The 22,006-nt window shown below is 58.0% G+C and overlaps 9 protein-coding genes across 9 annotated transcripts; 3 read left to right on the forward strand and 6 right to left on the reverse strand.

The window, feature by feature from the left end:
* Positions 1-214: 214 nt before the first annotated feature.
* B0I36DRAFT_367853 (uncharacterized protein) lies at positions 215-616 on the forward strand (the record flags this gene model as incomplete). The annotated part of the gene is made up of 1 exon (XM_046159530.1): positions 215-616. One exon carries the CDS (start codon positions 215-217, stop codon positions 614-616), a length of 402 nt encoding a protein of 133 aa, XP_046007642.1.
* Positions 617-814: 198 nt separating this feature from the next.
* On the reverse strand, positions 815-4,877 carry B0I36DRAFT_32114 (vacuolar sorting protein 39 domain 2-domain-containing protein). The gene is made up of 3 exons (XM_046153651.1): positions 1,932-4,877; positions 1,727-1,835; positions 815-1,641 (listed from the first exon to the last, which is right to left on the reverse strand). The coding sequence occupies exons 1-3, from the start codon at positions 4,594-4,596 to the stop codon at positions 1,014-1,016; spliced, it is 3,402 nt and encodes a 1,133-aa protein (XP_046007643.1). The 5' UTR covers positions 4,597-4,877; the 3' UTR covers positions 815-1,013.
* Positions 4,878-5,526: 649 nt separating this feature from the next.
* Positions 5,527-6,596, reverse strand: B0I36DRAFT_334455 (ankyrin repeat-containing domain protein). Its single transcript, XM_046155351.1, has one exon. The coding sequence runs from the start codon at positions 6,396-6,398 to the stop codon at positions 5,571-5,573; it is 828 nt and encodes a 275-aa protein (XP_046007644.1). The 5' UTR covers positions 6,399-6,596; the 3' UTR covers positions 5,527-5,570.
* Positions 6,597-6,791: 195 nt separating this feature from the next.
* On the reverse strand, positions 6,792-7,184 carry B0I36DRAFT_209186 (ankyrin repeat-containing domain protein; the record flags this gene model as incomplete). Its single annotated transcript, XM_046148882.1, has 1 exon — positions 6,792-7,184. A coding segment is annotated over one exon (393 nt), but the record flags the coding sequence as incomplete, so codon positions are not given.
* Positions 7,083-9,878, reverse strand: B0I36DRAFT_388150 (uncharacterized protein; the record flags this gene model as incomplete). Its single annotated transcript, XM_046161223.1, has 5 exons — positions 7,083-7,322; positions 7,403-7,832; positions 7,962-8,802; positions 8,866-9,530; positions 9,607-9,878. The coding sequence occupies 5 exons, from the start codon at positions 9,876-9,878 to the stop codon at positions 7,269-7,271; spliced, it is 2,262 nt and encodes a 753-aa protein (XP_046007646.1). The 3' UTR covers positions 7,083-7,268.
* A 2,020-nt stretch (positions 9,879-11,898) lies between these two features.
* B0I36DRAFT_334458 (Tannase/feruloyl esterase) lies at positions 11,899-13,067 on the forward strand. The gene is made up of 2 exons (XM_046155352.1): positions 11,899-12,644; positions 12,730-13,067. Exons 1-2 carry the CDS (start codon positions 12,042-12,044, stop codon positions 13,057-13,059), a joined length of 933 nt encoding a protein of 310 aa, XP_046007647.1. The 5' UTR covers positions 11,899-12,041; the 3' UTR covers positions 13,060-13,067.
* A 431-nt stretch (positions 13,068-13,498) lies between these two features.
* Positions 13,499-14,495, reverse strand: B0I36DRAFT_354103 (uncharacterized protein; the record flags this gene model as incomplete). The annotated part of the gene is made up of 2 exons (XM_046157272.1): positions 13,499-14,277; positions 14,393-14,495. 2 exons carry the CDS (start codon positions 14,493-14,495, stop codon positions 13,499-13,501), a joined length of 882 nt encoding a protein of 293 aa, XP_046007648.1.
* Positions 14,496-14,742: 247 nt separating this feature from the next.
* B0I36DRAFT_297102 (uncharacterized protein) lies at positions 14,743-16,164 on the reverse strand (the record flags this gene model as incomplete). The annotated part of the gene is made up of 1 exon (XM_046151909.1): positions 14,743-16,164. The coding sequence occupies one exon, from the start codon at positions 16,162-16,164 to the stop codon at positions 14,743-14,745; it is 1,422 nt and encodes a 473-aa protein (XP_046007649.1).
* Positions 16,165-19,794: 3,630 nt separating this feature from the next.
* Positions 19,795-21,596, forward strand: B0I36DRAFT_377295 (uncharacterized protein; the record flags this gene model as incomplete). Its single annotated transcript, XM_046160543.1, has 9 exons — positions 19,795-19,942; positions 20,104-20,129; positions 20,215-20,251; positions 20,323-20,393; positions 20,479-20,501; positions 20,585-20,744; positions 20,842-20,945; positions 21,005-21,414; positions 21,472-21,596. 9 exons carry the CDS (start codon positions 19,795-19,797, stop codon positions 21,594-21,596), a joined length of 1,104 nt encoding a protein of 367 aa, XP_046007650.1.
* Positions 21,597-22,006: the final 410 nt, after the last annotated feature.

Consider the following 22,006-nt stretch of genomic DNA (forward strand, 5'->3'; position numbering starts at 1 on the left):
GCTCCATCAGTGGTGGGTCGGAGCTGGTGCTGCCCCGCGGCGCGCGCCTGTAGCGCTGCTGCAGCCCACGGCGCATCAACTTTTTCCCACTCCGCAACACCAAAAAACCCCCCGCCATCACCAGATTCTCAACTCCGCACCGCGAAACCTCCAGGCAACACGTCCAAGCTGCAGCACTACAGTCTAGTCATACTCCAAATATACAACGCCCACCATGGCTGCCGACTCCTCCTCCTCCTCCTCCCAGCCCCGCCTCACTGCGACATACACCTCCCCGACCAACGAAGCCTTCACCCTCCCCTCCGAGCCCATCCCGGTCGTCACCTCTGCGTCCTCCGATCCGGCAACAGCAGCAACAGCCCAGCAGAAACAAGCAGCCCTGTCCGCCCTCCGCACCGCGGCAGTGCAGATGCAGCAAGACATCAACGCCCTCCTCACCGCGCGCATGGACGAGGACAACCAGCGCGCCGCTGCTGCTGCCGCCGCCCTCTCAAACGGGACCGCCCCAGCCGGGGAAGCAGACAAGAAGACTGGGGCCAAGAACAAGGCACAGACCGTAGACGAGGACGCTGAGGAGGACAACTATGGTGAGGAGGTTGTAGATGAGGATGAGTAGGAGAAGTTACGCAAAGCACGGTGGCCATACTCGAGGCGTACCAGTCAGGGAGGCACGCAGGCAGGCAGGCAGGCACGTCCGGGTACAATGGAAGATTCTGCTGGGCCACGTCAGTCATGTGGCCGGGCATTGGCTTTTTCCGCGAGGCGAGATGACCTGCAGCCAGCGAGCAGACAACAGCATGACGAGAGCACACCAAGCAGCAACGAGGCATGTGCGCGCGCGGAGGAAAACTTGGGGGTATATATGGATACGCTTATCCTCCCGCGACCACAACCCATTACGACGAACACCCACCATCACTGGCGGGACGAGTCGTCCGCATATCTGTCTTTCACCACAACCTCTACGTCTCTCTCAGCCCGCTATATACACTGCGGCCAGACCACCGCCGCGCTCAGCCACTCCGGCCCCACGACCCGGCAACCCGATTGCCCACCTGCTGCTGCTGGCCACTCCTCCCCAGGCAGCCGTAATGCACCGCGCTGTTATCCGGCAGCACCGCGATCACCGTGTTGCCAATCCGCTTGTGGCACACCCTGCACACGCGCTCCTCACTGATGACCACCCGGCGGTTCCTTCCGCCTTGGCCGCCCGGCACGCCGTCACCGAGCAGCAACAAGGCCTGCGTGTTGACAAACTGCGTCTTGCGCAGGCCCTCGACGATGCGTGACTCGTTGACCACGCTGTTGGCCGCGCGTATCCGGCCCCGGAAGTACGACTCGAGCTCCTTCACGGGTAGATCGTTGGGGATCAGGGAAACGGTGGAGGTCGCAGGGAGGCGTGAACCGTGGCGGGAGAGCAGTGACAGCGCCGGCTCCAAGTTGGGCTTGTGCGGCGCAGGAGGCGCCATGTAGAGCGACAGGAGGGTGTGGTAGATGGACTGCGCCGCGTCCTGCTGCTTGGCATCATCCTCGTCATAGTCGTCGTCGTCTGCGAATCCGGCCTTGCTCCCCGTGGCAGTACTCGGGCGCGAGCGAACGGGGGATGACGGATCGCCGGCGACATGGATACGGTTGCAGTATCTGAACGAGACGAGCGTGGATATTTGTTAGCCTAGTCTCACGATAGACAAAAATGACGAGCACATCCAGGCAAGGAATGACCCACTCTTCGGCTTTAGCAAAGTCCTTGATCTTGAACACATAAATCTCGAGCGCCTGCTTGTGCTGGCCCATGTTGCTCAGCACGACAGCCTGCGCCTCGTAGAACGCGGGGTCTGCGGAAGTAAATATCTAGTGTTAGCCGATTTGCAGTGTAATTATGGCAGCAAGCCGAAAGTAATGAAATGCACGCAGTGCCGAGAGAAACTCACCATCCTTGGGCAGCAGGTTATGAGCCTTGTACAGCCCATACTGACTGCTCTCCCTCAAGAACGCCACGAGACTCCCCAGCCGCTCATGCCACTCGTCGCCGCGCTGCTCCGGGTCTTCCACGTTGCGCAGCATCTGGACCAGCAGCTCGACGAGGCGATTGTGGAAGTCTGGCGTCCCGTCCGACAGCTCGCCGATGATGTGCTCTAGGTATCGCGCCTCGAGCTCCGGGCTGATGTCCCCGAGAAACTTGACGACCCGGTCGCGCGGCAGGGTTTCGGCGTTCTCGCTGTCCGCGACAAAGACCTCCATGCCCAGGTCCGGGTCGCGCCGGAGGACCCACTCGGCGAACTCGAGGACCAGGTCGATCTTGTCGGGCGGCAGGGACTGCAGGTAGCCTACTGTCCGCCGGGGGCCTCGGAGCTGTTCGGGGATCTCGACCTCTTCAGGCGGTGGCGTTGTGGTAGTGTCATCGCCGTCGGTGGAAGTAGATGTTGTGCCCTCCTCTGCGCTCGTGACGGTGACCTTGCCGTTGGCTGTCTCCTCGTTGCCGAATCTCCGGAGCAGTTCGAGAGCCTCGCGATGCAGCTTCTTGCCGTAGAAGAAGTCGACGAGCTCGTTGTACCGATTGTGCTCGAGGAGCTTCTCGTTGACCACGGCCGGGTCACAGAAGTTAGGGATGCGGAAGAGCGATCCCGCAAGTGAAGGGCTGGCGAACATGTATCCTCTAAATAATGTCGTGTCCACTAGTGTGAAGGTGTCGCGCAGCTCCTGCTCCAGCGACTCGTCCGATTGAGATCGCGGGTTGGTGAGCAGTGCGTCCAGGCTGTCGGCGTGGCTGACAGTCGACTGGCTCGTGCCAAGCTCGGGCTTCCGCGGCTTCAGCTTGCCCGTAGCTGGGTCGATGTACCGTTGCAGACGGGCGCGTGTGCCTGCGAGGTAGCTGTTGAGCTCTCGCACTGCTGTCATGAGCTCTTTATTGTCCATGGCGCCATCTTCCGCGGGCTTGGGCTTGGGCGCGGCCTGGATGCTCGCATTGTCGTCCTCGGGCACGGTCTTCTGGGTCGAAGATGCGATGGACGCAGCGTCAGAGTCCGTCTTACGGTGGCCGCCTCCAATCCAGTAGCTTGCGAACCCTCCACGTCCCTTCGCTGGCGAGGCTGCTTCGATGATACTCGGGGGGTTGGAGGACTTCTCGGCCTGGCCCTCGATGGGTACAGCCTTGGCATCCTCCTCTTCCGGCTCTTCTGGCGTCTCCTCGCGAATCGGCTCTGAGGAGAGCTCGCCCGCGATCGATCTCGGGTAGAGCCTGAGCACTCTTTCTGGTGGCGCGTGGACGTCGTCCTCGTTAAAGAGGTCCAGAGAATCCCGAAACTTCTTTTGCTTGAACAGCATCTCTGCCTTGAGCATCTTGATCTCGCGCAGTGTACCAGTCTTGTCCTTGAGGAGCGCGTCTTCGAGCATGCCCAGTATGCTAATCGCCTCGTCAAACCTCTCCCCTCTGACCAGCTCCTGCACTTGCGTGTCATAGTCTGTGGCGTCCATCTTCCACACCACGCGGTCGCTGCTGACGTGGAAGCCCTTTGCGGCATGGGCGAGGCTCACTGTCGGAGGCGCAAAGTGTAGCTGGGCGGCACCCGGCAGCTCGATTGACTGCAACAAGCTGAGCGTGTCAGGATTTCGCACCTCCAGCGATCCTTTCGACGGCGCCTGCAGCGCCAGAATGTATGGGTAGCTGTACCCGATGCTCTCTGGCGCGCTCTGCCACGGGATCTGCCGCTTGTCCTGTGGCTTTCCTTCGGTATCGACAAACAACGAGTTGATGTCCTTGGCCAGCAGCATCTGGCCCTCGGTCAGCCGCGTCGCGAGCGGCTTGGGCATGTACCCTCCTAGACCCATGTATCCCATGCTGGCAGCTCCGAACCTGCTGGCTGCTGGAGCGCCCGAAACGCCCGGCGCGCCCTGTCCAGAGATCTCCTGCGTCTCGGCGGTGGTCACGTCGACGAGGACATAACCCGCGTTCATGCCGCATACCAGCTTGGTGGCGTTGACCCAGGTGACGGTGCGTATGGACTCGGGGAGGACGATCTCGGTGATGTCGTCGCGGAGCTCGCTCTCGTGCCAGCTCCAGATGAGCAGGCGGCGCTTTACGGCGACGGCGAGGCGGCTGATGATTTCGGGGATGCCGGTGGCCTGGTCCTTGACAATGTTACTGGTGACGGCGAAGCACGAGGCATTCTTTGTGCGGGAGAGGGTCTCGATGGGCTCGTAGGACTGGAGGTCGTGGAGGGAGACGTGGTAGTTTGAGAGGGACACGAGGGTGTTGGCCTCCTTTATTATGGCGAGCTGCTCGACGGCACGGGTCGAGAACTTTTCCACTTCGCGCAGGAGGTCGGTGGGCTTGACGGGCGGCTTGGTGGCATGTTGACCGCTCGAGGGCAGGCTCTTGCCATTTGTGTCTGCCGAGGGTGCTTCGCTGGACTCTGTGGCGGGTGGTGCTACGGCAGCGCCATTCTGTGGGGGCAGCTCGTTGAGGCGGTAGATGCGGAGGGCGCCGGTGTTGAGGCCGACGAGGACGCGGTCGCCATGGGCGAGGATGGTCTCGATCTTTGACTTGTCGCGCTGGCGCAGCTCGACGATGGGCCGCGCAGTAAAGGCGGAGAGCATGGCGGCCGGAGCCCTCTCGGAGGGAGGCTAGCGAACCGTCGCCCACATCCACAGGGAGGAGTTGTGATTGCTCAGAGACGGGGTGGAGAACTGTGGTCAGGACGTGTGTCGTCACTGATCTGGAGGTTGCTGGTGGACGACGCTGGCCTGGTCTGGATCGGGCGAGGTCGTGGTCGCCGTCTCGGCAAGATGGTTGTCGGGGCGAATACTAGTGTCGCCGTGGTGCGTTGCTGCTTGTAGTTGTAGTGTGTCGCTGTTGGCGGTGGCCTGCTGCATGAGGCGGGAGTGGAGCAGTGGTTGGAGCAGGTGATGGAGTGCGCTGGTGTTGTTGATGCACTACCGAGTAGTGCAACGTGCAGGGGAGGGAAGCTCTGGCACGTGGGGCGCGCGATGACCGCATCCCCCAAGCCCGCCGGCACGCTGATTGGCCCACGAGAGACGGGCTGGAGCCTGTCACACAGTCAAGTCAACCACCTCGCTCCGCCACGAGTTGTGTCGACAACGTTTTCGGGCCAAGTGCGAGGACGAGCACACCTGAGGTGCTAAGATGTTCCAACCTCTCAGTGCAATAGCCCCTCGCCGCCCCTGTAAAAGTCAGTCATTGACTTTCACCTTTCCGTCCGCAGTGGCCGGAGGCGCAACTATGCCAGACCCCCACAGGATTTCATAGTTACTCGGTCATCAATCAGAGCGGATTAATGAAACCAACAAATCACGCGCTAGCCCATAGAATCTTTTGCTGAGAGTGCAGCAGGAACAGACCCACCGGCATACGAGCGTGGGAGACCTGTGGACCAAGCAAGTTTGCATGCCGCAGGACCCAGGGCCGTCTTCTGGTAGCACAAGTTGGATACGGCATACATGCGCATTGAAGAACGAAACCCTGACTGGTGTCGATTGGGCTGGCTGGAAACAATTCGAAATAGAATTATGCTTCTGCGGCAGTAAGACGTGTAGCCGAGATACGAGTCGGCTCAGATACTTCGAGATCCTTCGGAGTCTTCCCAGTAGTCTTCAGACGGCGCGTCGCTTTTCATGGAGAGCAGCCCCTGCATCTGTTCCCTTTGAGAATTGTCAAGGGAAGCAGTTTCGGCGCCGTATTGCAGCAACAACCTCGTGCACGCAGCATTACCCTTGTCCAAGCTGACTTCAAGGGGCGAGCGCTTCTGCCGGCCGGCCCGGAGATTGACGTCTGCCCCGTGATCCAGCAAGTACTGGACCACATTGACTTCACGCCTTCTGTCGACCGCTATAATGAGCGGGGTGCCCTCTAGAAGTGCACCTTGTGCATTGACATCCGCCCCGTGAGCAATGAGCAGTTGCACAATGGCGAAATCGAAGTCGCTGCTGGGGCTGCTCAGGCATGCAGCAAGAGGAGCCAGTGACTCACTATTCCGGTTCACCTCGGCGCCTTTCGTGAGCAGGAACTGAACAATGGCAAGGTGGCCGTTGCGCGACGCTATAGCCAGAGTGCTCGGGATCAAACCAAACGGGCCGTTGACGTCTGCGCCATTCAACACCAGGTGCTGCACAATCTCTAACGAGCCGTAATGCGTAGCGAGAGAGAGAGGGGTCTCCCAGTGATTCGTTGCGTTGACGTCTGCGCCATTGGAGACCAAATGCCGGACAATCTCTAGAGAGCGCTGCCCCACGGCTGCCCGGAGAGGGCTGAAGCCATCCTTGCGCCGTCTTGTGTTCGGAACTGCACCGCGGGCAAGTAGAAGCTTGACCATGGCCAGGGGGCCTTTTCCGCAGGCTGCAACAAATGCTTCGGCGAGGTCGTCGCCATTGAGGACGATCATCTCGCTGGCCAGCAGGAGCTCAAGGATGTCCAGATGCCCTCTCGCGCAGGCAGCCTCGACCGCGGCACCACCACCACAAGCACGAGCCGTGGCGGGGGTCACCCTGTCGAGAAGGAGCTTGACAATGTCGCTGAATCCTCCATACGCGGCAAGGCTCAGCGCGCCTCGGCCACGTTTGCTCGTCCGGCTCACGTCGGCACTCTTGTCCAACAGCAACTGCACCAGCCGGCAGTCGCCCTTCCCCGACGCCACCTCGAGCGCGCTCAGGTACCTGGGCTCAGCCTCCTCAGTCTCCCATTCCCGGTGTCGGTCTCTTTCGATCAGACAACCACCCCTAGATGTTGTATCGTTTTTCATAATAGTAAAGCCAACCGACCTGCCATACGCCCAACCTTGGCCTGCTTCAAAGTCTACACTCGCTCCTCGACCCAGCAGAAGACGTACAATCTCTTCATGGCTTCCCCAGCACGCTGCCTGGAGCGCACTGCCATAACGGCTGCCACTCGAGTCAACATCTGCCTTGTTGTCGAGAAGCAGGCGCATAGTGGACAGGTGGCCCGCTCTGGCTGCTGCCTGGAGGGCCGATCCGTAGTGTCCATTCCTTAAGTCGACGTCCGCACCACATTCCAGCAGCAGTGTCACAATGTCCTCGTGGCCGCCCGCAGCAGCGGCTTGGAGTGGCGTCCCAAAGTATCCAGCTTGTACATTGACCTCCATTCCGGCAGCGAGAAACCTCCTCACAACCGGAAGCAGGCCATGCAGGCAAGCGTAGTAGAGCCCCCTTGGATAATCCGTTTCGGTTGTGAGACGGCCATAGCGATGAATCCATTCTCGTAGGCTTCTTTCGTCTTGTAGAAAAGGAACACGCCCTCAACCACTGCTGTCAAGCTCTGTGCCATCCTCGCGTGGTTGCTCCAGAGACTTCTGGCCCAGTAGCAGTGTATATACTCCGCCGTTCCTTCATTCCTGGTTGACATCATGTAGGCAAGGCAGACTAGACTAACCTCTTTACTGATAAGGACTTGCTTGAATCTCTCTTGCCTGTGAAGATACTCCTTGACTGAGAAGTGAGCAAGGTGGACAATCGGCTCCTTGTTCCAACTGGCACCAAATGATATCAGTCCCGGACAGTACTCAAGCAAGTCGTGCTCTCGGAACAGCCTGCGCTTGGGGTTGCAGCCACGCTTGCTCTGCTCCCCGTCTATGCGTGTGGCGATGATGTCAATCGCAGCGTCGACAGTCAGAGGTTCATGCATGGATAAGATGAATGACAGGAGCCTGCTCGCATCCTCCTTGAGCTCGGATGGAATAGCCGCAAGCATGCGGTCGTATGTCTCATTGAGACCCTTGGGCAGGCTCGCCAGGGCTGTCTCAAGAGCTTCAGCATGATGGCACCTTGCCAGGACATCCATTTGGCAAAATGCCCACCTGAACCTGGAATTTTGAGACTCACATTAGTTCGGATGCACCATGGGGCAAACAAAGCAGAGAGCTAGTGCCAGGGGTCTAACTAAAGCCGAGGCCTGGAACAATGGAAATGTAGAAAATGAATCACAAACTCACATTCCTTCCGCTCCACCTCCCACTTTTTTCACAATGCTGTCCAGAATGCTCTGGGGAATGCCCTTCTCGGAGAAACGGGGCGCCTGCAGCTCAGCCATCACATAGGACCGAATATCGACGTCCACTGCCCTCTTGTCCAGGGCGACCCAGTTCTCGGGGCCAAAGACTCGGGGTACTTCTCGCGTAAACTCTGGCTCCGGTCTCACAGTTATGATGAGCTTTAAATCACTTCCCTCGAGCTCGTCAACAGCGTCTTTCAGCCAATTCAACAGCTCGCGACGTGTCGTGCATTCATCCAGAGCATCGAGTACAAGCACGGCCTTCGGTGCAGCTTCTAAGCCCCTGATGACGACTTGAGACAGGACACTTCTGTCAACTTGCCGTTTACCTGAGCTATGCGACTCGAAAGCCTGATCAATAATTCGCGAGACCTCATGGCTCGTCTGGTGCAGTTGATAGGCCAGTGACCGAAGAAGACTTTCGAGCGACTGCTTGCGCGTATCCTTGAAGTCGAAATAGAAGCGAAGAAGAGTGAACCCGCCCACTAGCTCGAGGTGGTCGTATATTGTCGTGTTGAGAATCGTCTTGCCAAAGCCAGCCTTCCCATGCAGCCAGAGATGCCGCAGCTGGCCAGATTTCCACCGCTGAAATGCGTCACTTTGGAGCAGCCAGCTTCCACTGCCAGCATGCCTCAGCTCTCTCGCCGCGGCAGCATTGGTGGAAGGGTCTGGCGGAGACAGCCAGAGGCGAAGCTTTTTGAGATGCTCATCGACACAAACAGCTTTCATCGCGGCTTTCGTCTCTATCACGTGCGAGCTTATCTCGTTCACTTTTGACTCAACTAGATAATTCATGTCAGCCCTATCCGCCCGATTATCATTACAGTTCTTATGTCAGCACTGACTGTTCTCAATGGTATCTTTGAGGCGGGTCTCACGCTCCACCTTGTTCGCAGAGATGAGGCGTAGCAAGTCTCCAGCAACCGCGGCAGCAACCATAGCCGCATAGCCCTGCCATTGCTTGTTCTTGTGCGTATCCGAGTAGTCGCAGATTCCGCGGATGACGAGGCAGGGGAAATTGTTCATAAGCCCGGCTGCTTCCATCTCGAAACAAAGCACCCCGTTCTCTTTGGCCATCTTATCTCGGATGGTGGCATCCTTCATCAACGAGTTGCCGCTCGCAATGAGACCATAGTGAACCTGTGGGTCGTCTTCATCGTCCTCTCGGGCTGTCCGGGCCTTGAGCCGCGTCGGTTCGCTACCGCAGGTCTTTCCGCAGTCATCGCCCGACGTGCCAGAGTCGCGGTGCAACACATCCGACAGGTAGAGTCGGTCGCTGCCAGCTGGAGGACGGGAGTATTTCTTTTTGATCCTAGGCCAGCGCTGCAGGGCATCACGGACCTTGTCGTCGAGCTGGCTCCCCTCCATCTCATACTGGCTGCGCAGCGCGCTGAGGGCCGTCCGCAGTAATGTGGGCGGCCGGTTCAAGTAGTCGTTATGCTGGAAGTCGAGGCCCTGGATGGCCTTGCCGTAGTCATACTGGAACACGCCTCCCTTCCCCCCAGCGGCGCTGCTCACAACAACGTCCCCAAGGCGGATGTCGTGCCGCGAACTCGGCGCGCCGCCCCCCGATCCCCACCATCAACCCGATACGGACGTTGGGGAAACTGCTCAGCAAGCCCTGCGCCACCGTCGCGGCCGTCGTGGTACCATACTCGCCGTCCGGCAGCACGGCGATGACGACATTGTGCGGCCCGACGCGCCCGAGGGCGTAGGTGTTGGTGTCGTGCTGCGATGTGTAGGGGACGCCGGTGTGGGCGACCTCGAGGAACGCCTTGGCCGCGTTGAACTCGGTCGCGAGAGCGCAGATCCAGCCGACCGTGTAGCTCGAGGGCTCGAGCATCTCCTCGGTGGTCATACTGTCAGGGGATAGCGCACAGTCCAGTGCCACGGCCAGGGCTCGGATCGGTGCAGTCGCATGCCCGCGCGCGATGTCTAGTGTCGGGAGGAGAGCCTCAAAAGCCCACTAGAGAGTGAGCGAAAACGCCTGCGTGAAAATGAAAGACCGCAAGGCTGGCGACGCGGCGAAGGTTGTGCAGTATCACCCCCCTCCCCCACCTGCGGCATCGACTCTCAGCCCCCCGCGGGCGAAATGCAGCCTGCATAAGCGTAGGCAGAGAACCAAACCCTTGCTTATTGGGGCTGTTGGTTGCGTGCCCAGCCTCAAACTGCCGGCAAGGGTCAGCAATCACAAAGCGGGTTCACTGGCCAAGGCTGAATGCACCATTTCGGGTTAGGGGGCGCAGATGGTACCCTGAATATTGCAGGCACGATGCATCTGCTGCAACTGGGCAGCTTTGACCGCATCTTGTCCTGACGGGGGAAGTCGAGTTGTTGACGTTGAGGGTGTATGGGCCTGATCCACACGAGGCCTGTAGTTGTATGAGAGAGTGGCAGAAAGAACGGAAACAGATTTCGACCTAGAATATCGAGGAATGAGCCCAACCCATCGCGACTAGACACCGCTCGTTTCATTGCGAGCTTCATAGCTGTGTGATTGGGATTGGACAGATGACTGGTCAGCCAGAATTCGGGTCTAATTGAGGACACATATGAGCCACCGAGTAGAGAAATATCATCTTGGAACCAACTTTCCATGTCAATAACAACAAAGGATCTCAGACCAGCCACGTATTGTGGGTGTTTCTGCATCATCTACGTGTCTGATTCACTACTTTCAGGATATATGAGAATGGCAGGATAATTTACCGATTCCTCGGGAGTGGGCCTGACCCGTCTTGTCAAAGTAGTTGGATGCTCGCATTTCTGTGTGTATGAGACGGGTTGAAAGCTCGAAGTCGTGGTCTTGCGCAGCAAAGCCATCAATGTTACTGCTGAACGTCGAGCAAGAAAGCAATGTATAGCGGACAGCCGCCATTATTGCGCATGCATATGTTTGCCGTGCTATGGATCATGCAACATTCGGCTAAATGGGATACCCACGACACCGTCGCTTCCGAGTCCAACGAAATACCCAGTTTCTCTTGGAATGCGGTTGCAAGCAAGGGTGTCGCGTCATACATAATCGCTAAAACAAGCCCGCTGCCAAGTGGAGTATGTTCTGTTTTGCCTCGAACGAGAATGTCACAAATGGTAAAATCGCCCCTGCTCCCCCTCCCACCCCATGCACGGTTCCCCGGACCAGTTGTAACCTGGCAGCATGTAAGCATAAAGAGGGGCAATACTCCCAGCTTATCCATCCAGCACCAGTCTTTGGCGTCGTCCAATTCTCGGCGCGGAGGATCATTGCAGCATCCTCTGCTTTGTATCCAGAAACAAACAACTCGGGGACGATGGCCTACTCGCCTGTCCTCCCCGGCTGTGAGCCGTCTACCTTTGCACCAGCACTGCCGGGTGTTTCCATTCTAGATTTGTTCGCGTTAACCGTGACAAACCCGGACGCGAGCTCCAGTCTGCCCACCATCCCTTTCTGTAATGTCACGGTCGTCTATACTCACGACGGAGATGGCGACGAGGTCATCGTCGAGGCATGGCTGCCTGGCAACGATGCATGGCAGCAGCGTCTCCAGGCCGTCGGCGGAAGCGGCTATGTCGCGGGACGCTTCCCTCAGGCGTTTCAGAGGATGGCACCCATTGTCTCGGGCGGCTTTGTTTCGGTCACGAGTGACGCGGGCCTCGGCGCTGCACAAAGTCCGCTTCAGTGGCCTGAAGCGCCTGGAGGTGGAATTAACTGGCCGCTGGTGGAGAACCTGGCCCGCAGGTCACTCGAGGACGAGGTACGTCAATGCCCATGAGTACTTTTGAGCCAAGTAGTCGGCAAGTGCCAGCGTTGAGGATTAACACGTGATTGTTCACCAAGGCTATAATCGTCAAGTCTCTGATTGCCAGCTTCTACGATAAGGACCTGCTTTACTCGTACTGGGACGGCTGTTCGCAAGGAGGTCGCCAAGGTCTGGCTATAGCGCAGAATTACCCGGAGGCATATGACGGGATCCTAGCGCACGCTCCCGCTATATTCCTGCCCGAGATCCTAGGGGCACTGTACTGGCCCCAGCAGCTCATGAACGACATTGGGCAGCACCCGTTTGGGTGCGAGATCGACGCCATTACGGCGGCCACAATCGCAGCTTGCGACGAGCTGGACGGCATGCGCGATGGAGTCATTTCCGACGTCGCTGCTTGTGCTAAAAGCTTTGACCCACAACTTCTTGTCGGGCAGACGATTAAATGCAAGAAGTTCCCCGGAGGCGATCCGGAAGACCATGTCCAGATTACCCAGGCCGCCGTCGATGTAGCCAGGACTGCGTGGAAGGGCATCCCCTTCCGTCCGTACGGCGACGGCAGCGACCCTATCGACTACAAATATAACATGGGCGCCGACCTCACGGGCAACTCGCCTACGTCCGGTGGCGGTCCGGGGAGTGCCCGCACAAGCTGTAATAGTGACGGGGTCTGCGTTGGAGTGCCCAACGGTCTGATCGACCCTTGGTTCAAGTATTTCATTACGCAGGATCGCGGCTTCAACGTGACCGCCATGACAAGGGAGGAGTTTTGGACGTATTTCGAGTATGCCCAGGAGAAGTTCCAGATCTTGCAGACGACAGATCCAGATTTGACTGAGTTTCGTCGCGCTGGTGGCAAGATGGTCACGTTCCATGGACTTGTAAGTGCTGAATTTCTCTCAGATGCGGGTGTTGTGTATTTCATATCTTGTTGCAGGACAAAAGCTGACAGTGCAATCCTCCCAGGCCGACCAAGTCATTCCCGACATTGGCACACAGACGTACTACGAAGCCGTGTCAGATATTCTGCCCGATGTTCGCGACTTTTACCGCTACTTCCAGGCTCCCGGTGTCAGCCATTGTGGCGGCGGCACAGGCGGCTACCCGCGTGCGCTGTTTGCGCAGCTGCGTGCCTGGGTCGAAAACGGGACGGCTCCAGACAGCACGCCCGTGCAGTTCACGGATAGCAGTGGCACGGATCATCGCAGGATCCTGTGTCCGTATCCGCTGGGCCCGGTGTTTGACAAGGGCTGCGTTGATGATGGGGGTGGTGAGGAGTGTTGGACTTGTGTGTGAACTGTCTCGAGGAATTGTTGGGCACATATGGAGAATACGGCGGTGCAAAGAAATAAATCGCAAGCACGATGGATCGTCCGCCAGAGTTTCTCCGTGTCGTAGAGGTAGGAAGTATCCAAAGTGTCACCAATGCCAAGACAAGCGCTTTGGCGTGCAAAGACATCTAAAAACCCAACGGCACTTTTCCCACTCAAAGGCCAGTCTGCTGGGAGTCAGCTAGGTAGCGCAGCCTCAAAGGCACCACAGCTGTTCGCATTGCTAATATCCTACACGCCGGGTTAATGGATTCCCCTCAGAAAAGCATTGTTGACACAAAATGGTCAAGATTTGAGCCAGCGGGACAAAGTGAGGATTTACAGAAGCATACAGTTCGCAAGAAACCCCGTTCCCCGAAATGCGTGTCTGCTGGTTGGTCGCCAAGGGCTGGACCGGCTGCGCCTTATGCCGTTGCTTCTCTGCGAAGCATGCAGTCACGCGCGCTGGCCCAATGCTCGGCCATCTTGGCCTCATCTACCCCGATTGTGAAGCCGACCCAGAAGAGCACGTCCGGGGCTGTTGCCCGACTCCTCTCGGGCCCAGCGCAGCCATCGAACCATGCTCCGTCGGAAGATCGGCCAGGCCGCGGCCAAAATATCCCCACAATCGCCCGTCGGAGCGGCTCCGTCTCAGCATAGGCGCTGACCTCACGGACGAACTGGACCACGGTGATGGACCTGCCAGCCCCGCCATTCTCGCCTGAATTATCGATGACAAGTGGCGCGGGCCGCTGATCCATGAGATCCCAGTCTTGCCAGCAGTCGCTGTGATGGATGTCTGCAATGTAGACAACCATCCTCGAGAGTGGCGGGTTCGTTGCGGGTAAATTAGCGATCGGACGGACAGGCTCCAAAGCGTCGTCGAATAGTGGCTGCCACAGCAGTGGAGCACCGGCCGTGAGGCTCTCTTCCTTGAGTACTCTGATGTTAGACAGGGGCCGGGCAAAGACGGACTTCTCAAAAGTCTCTGGCGGAGGAGGGTTCAGGGTGGCGCGCGCTCTCTCAATCGCGGGGTCAGGGCGAAAGGCCTGATCCCGGGCAACAAAATCCCGGTCGAGGGTGTTCGGCCGAACGTCTCTATTGTCTTCCATAGTTGCTCCTGCCGCCCCTGAGAAGGGTGTCTCGATATTTGCTGGCTGCATGCGAAGAGGGGCGGTAGTCAGATGGACAAGTTGGACGGAGACTGTCACGAACCAACATGGTACATCCCCGTGCCTGCATGAGACCCGCACTGAAAGAATGAGTGAACCAACATGCGTGGTATGCCGGCTGGCTCGGGTTCATGGCTAGTAACCTACATGGGCCACGGGACACGTAGATAAAAGCGCTTGGTGAAGGCATCCCGCTGGGTCGGAAATTACCCATCGTCGCTTCTTGGCTCGAACATTCTTCGATGTTCATGACAGGCTAACCAAACTCTTTGCGCCACGCCAGGCTCGACTATGCATTGTCGGCACCATGTGCCAGTGCACTTTAAGGGGTCGCGTGACGTTGAATGCGAGCCTCGAGGACAGCAAGCACGACAAGCGCCAGAGACTGACAGGATTGCTGTCGCAAGGTGTGATTCATTATTAGGTTTCTATATATATCTGTCACACCATACGCTATGAACAGAAAGCAAGCATTCTATCCGAACCCCAGGCAGCTCTTAAGCAGTGCACATGCGGCCATCGTTGCTGACCTTCCAAGCCTCACTGCCGACTCCGACGGTGGCGTAAAAGGTGCTGAGGGGATCCCACTTCTGCTTGATCTGGAGGAGGCGCTTGTAGTTGCTGCCCCAGAAGGTGTCCTGCCAGTTGGGCTGGCGCCAGTCGCCCTCGTTGACGTACGAGCCCGAGCCGGGCGTGGCCGCCTCGACGAGGGGCATGATCTCCTCGGTCATCTTCTTCTGGGTGGCGAGGGCGTCCGACCAGGGGGCCTGGAAGGACCAGGGCAGAGTGAGGGTGGCATGGACGAGGGCGTCGCGCCAGGCCGGGTGGACCGAGGTGGTCGAGGTCGTGCCAAAGGGCTTGACGTTGGTGCCGACGCCGATCCACGTCACGCCCTTCTCGATGATGGCCTGCCAGGTGGGCGCGATGGTCGTGATGACGGAGCGGGGGATCAGGCGCGCGCCGTACTGCGCGATGCCGACCTGGATGTTGCCGTAGGGAAGAGGCCCAAAGTACATGTCGTAGTGCGTGTAGTAGTCCTTGGACTGCGAGTAGGTCGACGCGAAGGTGACGCCAAGGGCGTTGAGCTTGGCCTCGAAGGGCGCCATCATGGCCTGGACCTGGGCCTGGGTCTTGCCGTACGCGGTGAGGGGGGCAATCATGAAGAAGTCGGTGGTGAAGTAGTGGACAACCATGGCGCCAGCATCAACCATGGCAGCAAGCTCCTCGTGGAAAGCCTGGATGCCGCTGTAGAAGAGGGTCTGGTTGCCACCGTTGCTGGCCTTGAAGAACTGGAGCGTGGCACCGCTGACGGTCTTGTCGGGGTAGGTCTTGGCCGTCATGGACACAACGACGCCAAAGGTGCTGCCACCACCACCGGCCAGAGCCCAGAAGAGGTCCGAGTTAGTCTCGCGGTTGGCGTTGACAAGCTGGCCCGTAGCAGTGACAACCTCAAAGTTGAGCACGTTGTCGGCAGCAAGGCCAAAGTTAGTGCTCAGCGCAGAGTGACCACCGCCCTGTGTGTATCCGCCAGCCAGGCCGACTGTGGAACACTCGCCACCAACAATGACCTGGCCCTTGTCACGGGCAGCAGCCATGATCTCGAAGGCCTGGACACCAGCACCGAGCTTAACGGCCGTGCCCTTGTAGCTAGCGCTGCTGTAGTTGGGGATGAAGAGGATGTCCTTCAGGTGGTGAGTCCAGATGGCGAGCGAGCCGGCACCAGTCGAGCGGCCAAGGTAGTCATGGCCAGTGTTGCGGATGACAAGACGGATGTTGCGCAGCGTGGCAAAGGCAATGGCCCACTGGATGTCACGGGCACCAGAGGCATCAACGGCATAGCGAGCATAGTTGCCCAGTTCACATGGCTTCTCCTTCGGGGTGAAGGGATCGCAGCTCTGGTTGGCGAAGAAGGGGGCCATGACTGAGGAGGAGGACTCCATGCTGGGGGGAGGTAGGGGCCGTCAGCCATTGGTGCCAAGACGGATAACCGCTGCAGGCCAGGGTGGAGAATACTTACTGGATCTTCTCGTACTGCCATTCCGATTGAAGGTTGGCGCAGGTAGCAGCATCATAGGTCGAGCCGTGGCAAGGAGCACCCAGGGGAACCGTCTTGATGAGATTGCCTCCCACCGTCATGTTGAACAGATCCCATTCGAGCTTGGACGGCCACCAAGGGTCGCCAGGGAAGTTCCGGCACAGCTGGGGCAGAGAGTTGATGCCGGCGTCCTGGGCCGCAACCAATGAGCTGGCGCCCAGGAGGACGGACGCCACGGCCGTGCGAAGGGACCACATGTTTGTTTTGTCGTGGGGGACGGGTGTGATCACTCCTACTTCTGTCAACCGGATTGGGTTGGCAGAGGACAGTAGTGCAAAGAGGGAAGAAAAAACGAGCGTGGACGTGGCAACAAATACTACACGTGGGAACGACAGACACGTGGGAATGGAAGATCTCCTTACCCTTTTGGCTGGTGGCGAGCAGAACAGATCGGGGCTAACACGTGTGCTGCAGTAGCTGTGGGTGCTTATAAGTAAAGAGCTGCACGATCGGAAGCCGGACCCGACGCCGCACACGTGGAATCAACACCGGGCCAGCAATGACAGTGCAGGCCGGTCGACGACCGATAGCCTCAGGCAGATAATGAAAGCGCATTGTGCCAGCATAATTGGGGCAAGGGGCACATCCTAGTATCCCCGCCTCCGCCTGACTGATCCACCTGGTGGCGGTTCCCCGAACACAGAGAGTCAATAGTCTCTCCATCATCTCATGGGGCTGTGAGCAGGCCTGCCTTTTGCTGGATCGAGCAAGCAATGCGTCGTCTCAAGCCAGGAGAGGGCCTGGACTTGGCTCAGGTGAGAGGGGATGAGGCATATATCTTGGGCTAGCCCTTTGACCGACGTGTGCCGTCGAGGTAAGCCTTCAGGCAGACAGACGGTCGAGGACCACTCGATTCTTGCTTTTTCCTCAGCTCCAACCCGCTCTTTTGAGTTACTGATGGAGAAAAGATCCATGAAAGAACCTGGTTTGTTGTGGCTTGGAGATGTTTGCTAGTTGCTCCCAGCCCCCCAGGGTCTCTGCTTGTGGCCCTTGGCCATCGGCACTTGAGCCAATCACGGTGCCTGCAGGCACCGCTCGGGAAGGTCCCCCGGCAGACCGGAGCCAGGAACCCTGGATGTCTAAGCAAGCATCATTATGTAGCTAGGGTCTCATCCGAGGCTTTCCGGCCACAGCCGTGCATGCTCATGTTCATGCAAGTAACAGTACACCTGGCTTCCTCCCAGCTCCCGGCCCCTCAGGGTTCTTCAAGAGAGCTACAGGTGAAGCAAGCTATCAAGAGCTGCCCGCATGCCTCATACAGCCACTTCCAGCTATACCCTGGCAGTTCTCTCCTGAGGGCTGGCAATGCAGGCCATGGCAGCCTCATCAGAGCCAAGCCTTGAGCTGGCAGCCCTAATCTGATGCATCAGGTTGACGTCGGCGCCACGCCGTTGCTGGCCTGGACTATCGAGCGGCGGTGGCTGCAGTTTCTCTGCATTTGCGCCTTCCCTTTGCGCCTTCCCTTGCGGGCCGCGCTCCGGGCGGTGTTAGATGAACGCCCGACAAGGGCCGGAGGTTTCTCCGTTAAAAAGATTCTTCCAGAATAAGGTACCATCTTCGTCCCTGCTGAGCTAGACCCGCTGACCTGCCGCTTCGGGCGCACCTCCGAAGGTTGGACGGAACCTAGATGGCGCCGTTCGCTCTGTTTTATGTATTTATTTTTGGAGCGACAAGTTCCTCACGTCCTCACGCCACAAAAGCACACCCATGAATTATGCAAGAACGCCACCAGGGGCCTAGTGCTGTGCTGGCCTGGAGCCCCACGGGCGACAGCTGACGGGCCGAGGCGGACAACGCTCCAGCCAACAAGGAAGAACGGGTCAATACCTTGCGTTTCCCCAGCTTTCTACAAATGGTCATCTAGTGTTAAGTGGCTTCTCGGTGGGTGATGATGCTCCTCACCATGGGGCCACCCAACTTCCAAGCTTCGCCAGCGAGCATGGATGAGCCTGGGCGAAAGTTGCTTCCCTGGTCGACCGATGCGAGCAGCAAACCTAACATAATGCACCTCGGGCGACATCTTGTTGCCTGATCCTTGACACGAGAGCCAGGGACGCGTATACGGAGTCCCAATCGCAGGGGTCGCAGCGTTCGTGTGAGCGCGCCAGCAAACTTTAATTCCTTGGCACATTCTACTCGTCTTGCTTGCACGTGTGCTGCCGTCCTGCGCGGAAAAATGAGGGGAGCAGCCGCACTTGGCGCACGACTTTCATAGAACGGTCCCCTGTTCCACTGGCCGCGCTAGAGCCCTTCTCGGAGTCAGCGCCGGTGTCTGGGTATTTATGGGTGAGACCGCCCGGTGCCTCATTAGCTTACGTTGACTGAATTGCCGCCTCTGGCAGGACGGCCAGCACGCCCACACTTTCACTTTTGTGGGCGGCCGGCTCATCAGTGCGGGCGCATGTAGCTCCTCGCTAAGGAGTAGGAAGGGAACCCTTGTATTATCCAACGTCGGCTTCAGCGTAATTGGTGACGCTAGGCCGTGCTAGCGAGGAGGCCTGGCCGTACAATCAGGCGAATACGCTGGCCGGTTTTTGCAAAAGTTCTAAGATCCAAGGCGGAGTTGGGTCCGACTCCATGCATCGGGGCTGTTCGCCTTGCCAAGCAGCAGTAGCATCAGTCACCATCTACGTAGATCCCCGTTGCCTCAAAGGTTACTGGCATGATTATAGCGGCCTCCAAGTTCTCTCTGTCAGGCAAAGTCCGGCGTGCTTCCGTACCAGCAAGGCACTACGGCTGCGAGATCCGAAATACGCCGGAACTATAGGTCGCAACCTCATGCAGTAACAATGCATGCCTGCTCGGTCGCCCTGGTCCGGCATGCTGGCGGCCGCTTAGGATTGGCCGCGGCTAGAACACTGCGTCCTTGGCCCAGCCGAGCTCGACATCCCCTGACGCATCGGAGCCGAGTCGCCATTGACGCGACAGATGTGTCTCATCACACCTCCCTGCCCTGCCGTCACTGGCCAGGGGAACCCGTACCTGCAATCTGCGACCTGTGCATCCGAGGGGAACCTTATTGTCGGGTTTCGTGACAAACCTTGTCCGCTTCTTCCTTAAACATGCAGAGAAACCTGCAAGGGCGCCCCGTGAGACGGGAACCGGTGGACGTGGCTTGCTTCCCGCATGTGTGATTGTAACGTTGACTAATCTTGACATAGAGTTCCGCATACAGAGTAGGTGCTTTATGTGCCTGTCTACCATGTATGTATGCACTTGTGCGGGCAGTCACTCTAAAAACGCAAAGAAACAACCCCTGGACGCCGAAGACGATCTCTGTGTGAGATTACATATACTCCTCGGCCCCCCACCGAGGCGGCAGCGCTCGTGTGAACTCTGCTGTTGGTGTATTTCTTCTGGGTGCTGATCATTACCTTCGACGTTGTCGTGCACCGATCGCCCGATCTACCCGCTGCCCGGTTCGAGGACGAGTCGCAACTGCTCGGGCATCATCATGTCCTGGACATACAACACGCCCGAGGGCACCCCCAACGATGGGCCCAAGCTTACTGCCATCGCCACTGTCTTTACCGTGCTTTCGTTTCTAATCCTAGTCCTGCGCTTCTACGTCCGTGGAGTCATGATCAAGGCCATCGGCACTGGTAAGTTGATCCCCTCTTGGTCGATTCTTTTGAACGGATTGCACAGTCCAAGCGCAATGGCGGTGCCAGCCTTTGCCTTGCACCAAGCACCTCAATTTTTGGTGCTTCGCTATTCACTTCAGCCAACCATGACCTGACCACTGACATGAATCCCTCTGCAGACGACTATGTTCTGGTTATCACTTGGGTAATGATCACCACAAATACCTCGCTCCTGGCTAGCGACTCCTGCCCAACATTGCTGACGAGATGACCATGGTCGCGCGAGACAGATTGCTGCATGTGGCTTCGCTGTCATCACCATCCTCCGTACGTCTCCGAAGTTGATAAAGCCTTCGCGACTTGGACACGCGAGGTGTGACTAATCAATACATTGCCAGAATCAAAATGGGGCCTGGGATTGAAGTTTGTCGAGGACATGCCGCTGGAGAACATCTACAATTTTGGACTGGTAAGTGACAGACACAGAAATGTGTACAAACAGCCGGCACAAAAAAATCGGAATCTTGCCAGGCTGACCTTGAGATCGACGACAGTTGCAATATATGGGAGCGCCATTGTAAGCCACCTGTTCTCCCTGCCGACCAGTTTTCAAACACGCCACACCTTACAGTCGGCTGTATTAACCTTTCCGCGTCATAGCTACATCACCAGTATTCTCGGCTTCAAGCTCAGTCTGCTTCTGTCCTACCTGCGCTTCATGACGGCCGGCGCTGTGCGCACGGCCACGATTGTCGTTGCAGTTCTGTGCTGTCTTTTCCACCTGTCCTTCCTGCTCGTCCAGCTCAACCTCTGCCAGCCCGTATGTATCTTGCTGAGAAGCCGCACAACTCAAAAGCCGCGCCCCCCCTACCCCTCATCCAGCGTAGCTGCGTTCACTGACCAGCGTTCACGAACAGGTTGCTAAGCAGTGGGACCCTGCGATCATGGACGGCCAGTGTATTGTTGCTGTGCCCTTCTACACGAGCATGGCTTCTCTGACTATTGTATTTGATGTTGCAGTGTAAGTGTTTCCACGGCATGCAAGCCCCTTCCCATGTTCTGACTGGACTTTCCATACAGCATGCTGCTGCCTTTCCCTGTGCTCCTTAAGTCACAAATTCAAGCTCGCAAGAAGCTCGTCCTGCTTGGCCTGTTTGCGCTCGGCGTCTTCATCACAATCATCCAGATCATCCGCATCCAGACGATTCGCAATCTGGCCAACTACCTCGACTCCTCGGGCCTCATCATGTGGTCAACCGTCGAGAACAATCTGGGCATCATGGTCGCCTCCGTGCCGACGCTGGCTCCCCTATTCAAGTCGTTTGCCGAGAAGTCGCGGTCAGGCTACTACAAGAACACGAGCGACCAGGCCAAGGCCGGGTCCAAGTACGGCATGCACTCGTGGCGCGACGGCGATGGCGGCAGCCGCAGCGGCGTACACAACGGCTCGCAGAGCCACAGCAACAAGGTGTCGGGCGGGCGCACCAAGGGTGAGAGCAACGGCGTCTACGCGATGGGGAGCATGAACCGCGAGTCGTCGGTGGCAGGCGGGCTGAGCCCTGAGGACAGCCAGGAGCGCATCTGGGCGGTCGGGTCGTCGACAATCACCAAGAAGACGGACATTATCATCTCAAGAGAGCTGCGTGGAGGCCGGGGGTCCGATTCGACTTGAGAAGAGAATCCATGTACGCAGCTTCGGATGGGGGGACGGTTCAGTGTTTCACTGAAGGATGCGGCTTGCGCGTCGGCATCTTTCGACAACAGCATTCAACAATTCTACCCGGATTCTACACGGTTCAGAGATGCTTGGCTATCTAATGTGTGTTACGGTCTTGGCGGCAGGCATGATTCCAGGGTACGATAACGATTTTCCAGCCTTCACCATCCTGCACCACATCACGGGCACAAGCCTGGCATGCATGAATGCGGCACCGACACGCTTCGGGGGATGGGGGACATTGGAACAGCTCGAAGTGGGCCTTGCCGTTGTCGTGTCTTGTTGATGCGATTGGCCTCGTGGCCCCAAGTTTCTTTGTTCCGTTTCCAGGCACCCTGCCGATCCTGGCTTGTCGATGGGAGCCT

The sequence above is a fragment of the Microdochium trichocladiopsis genome (assembly GCF_020744255.1).
Source record: "Microdochium trichocladiopsis strain MPI-CAGE-CH-0230 chromosome Unknown B0I36scaffold_10, whole genome shotgun sequence".
Classification (NCBI taxonomy): domain Eukaryota; kingdom Fungi; phylum Ascomycota; class Sordariomycetes; order Xylariales; family Microdochiaceae; genus Microdochium; species Microdochium trichocladiopsis.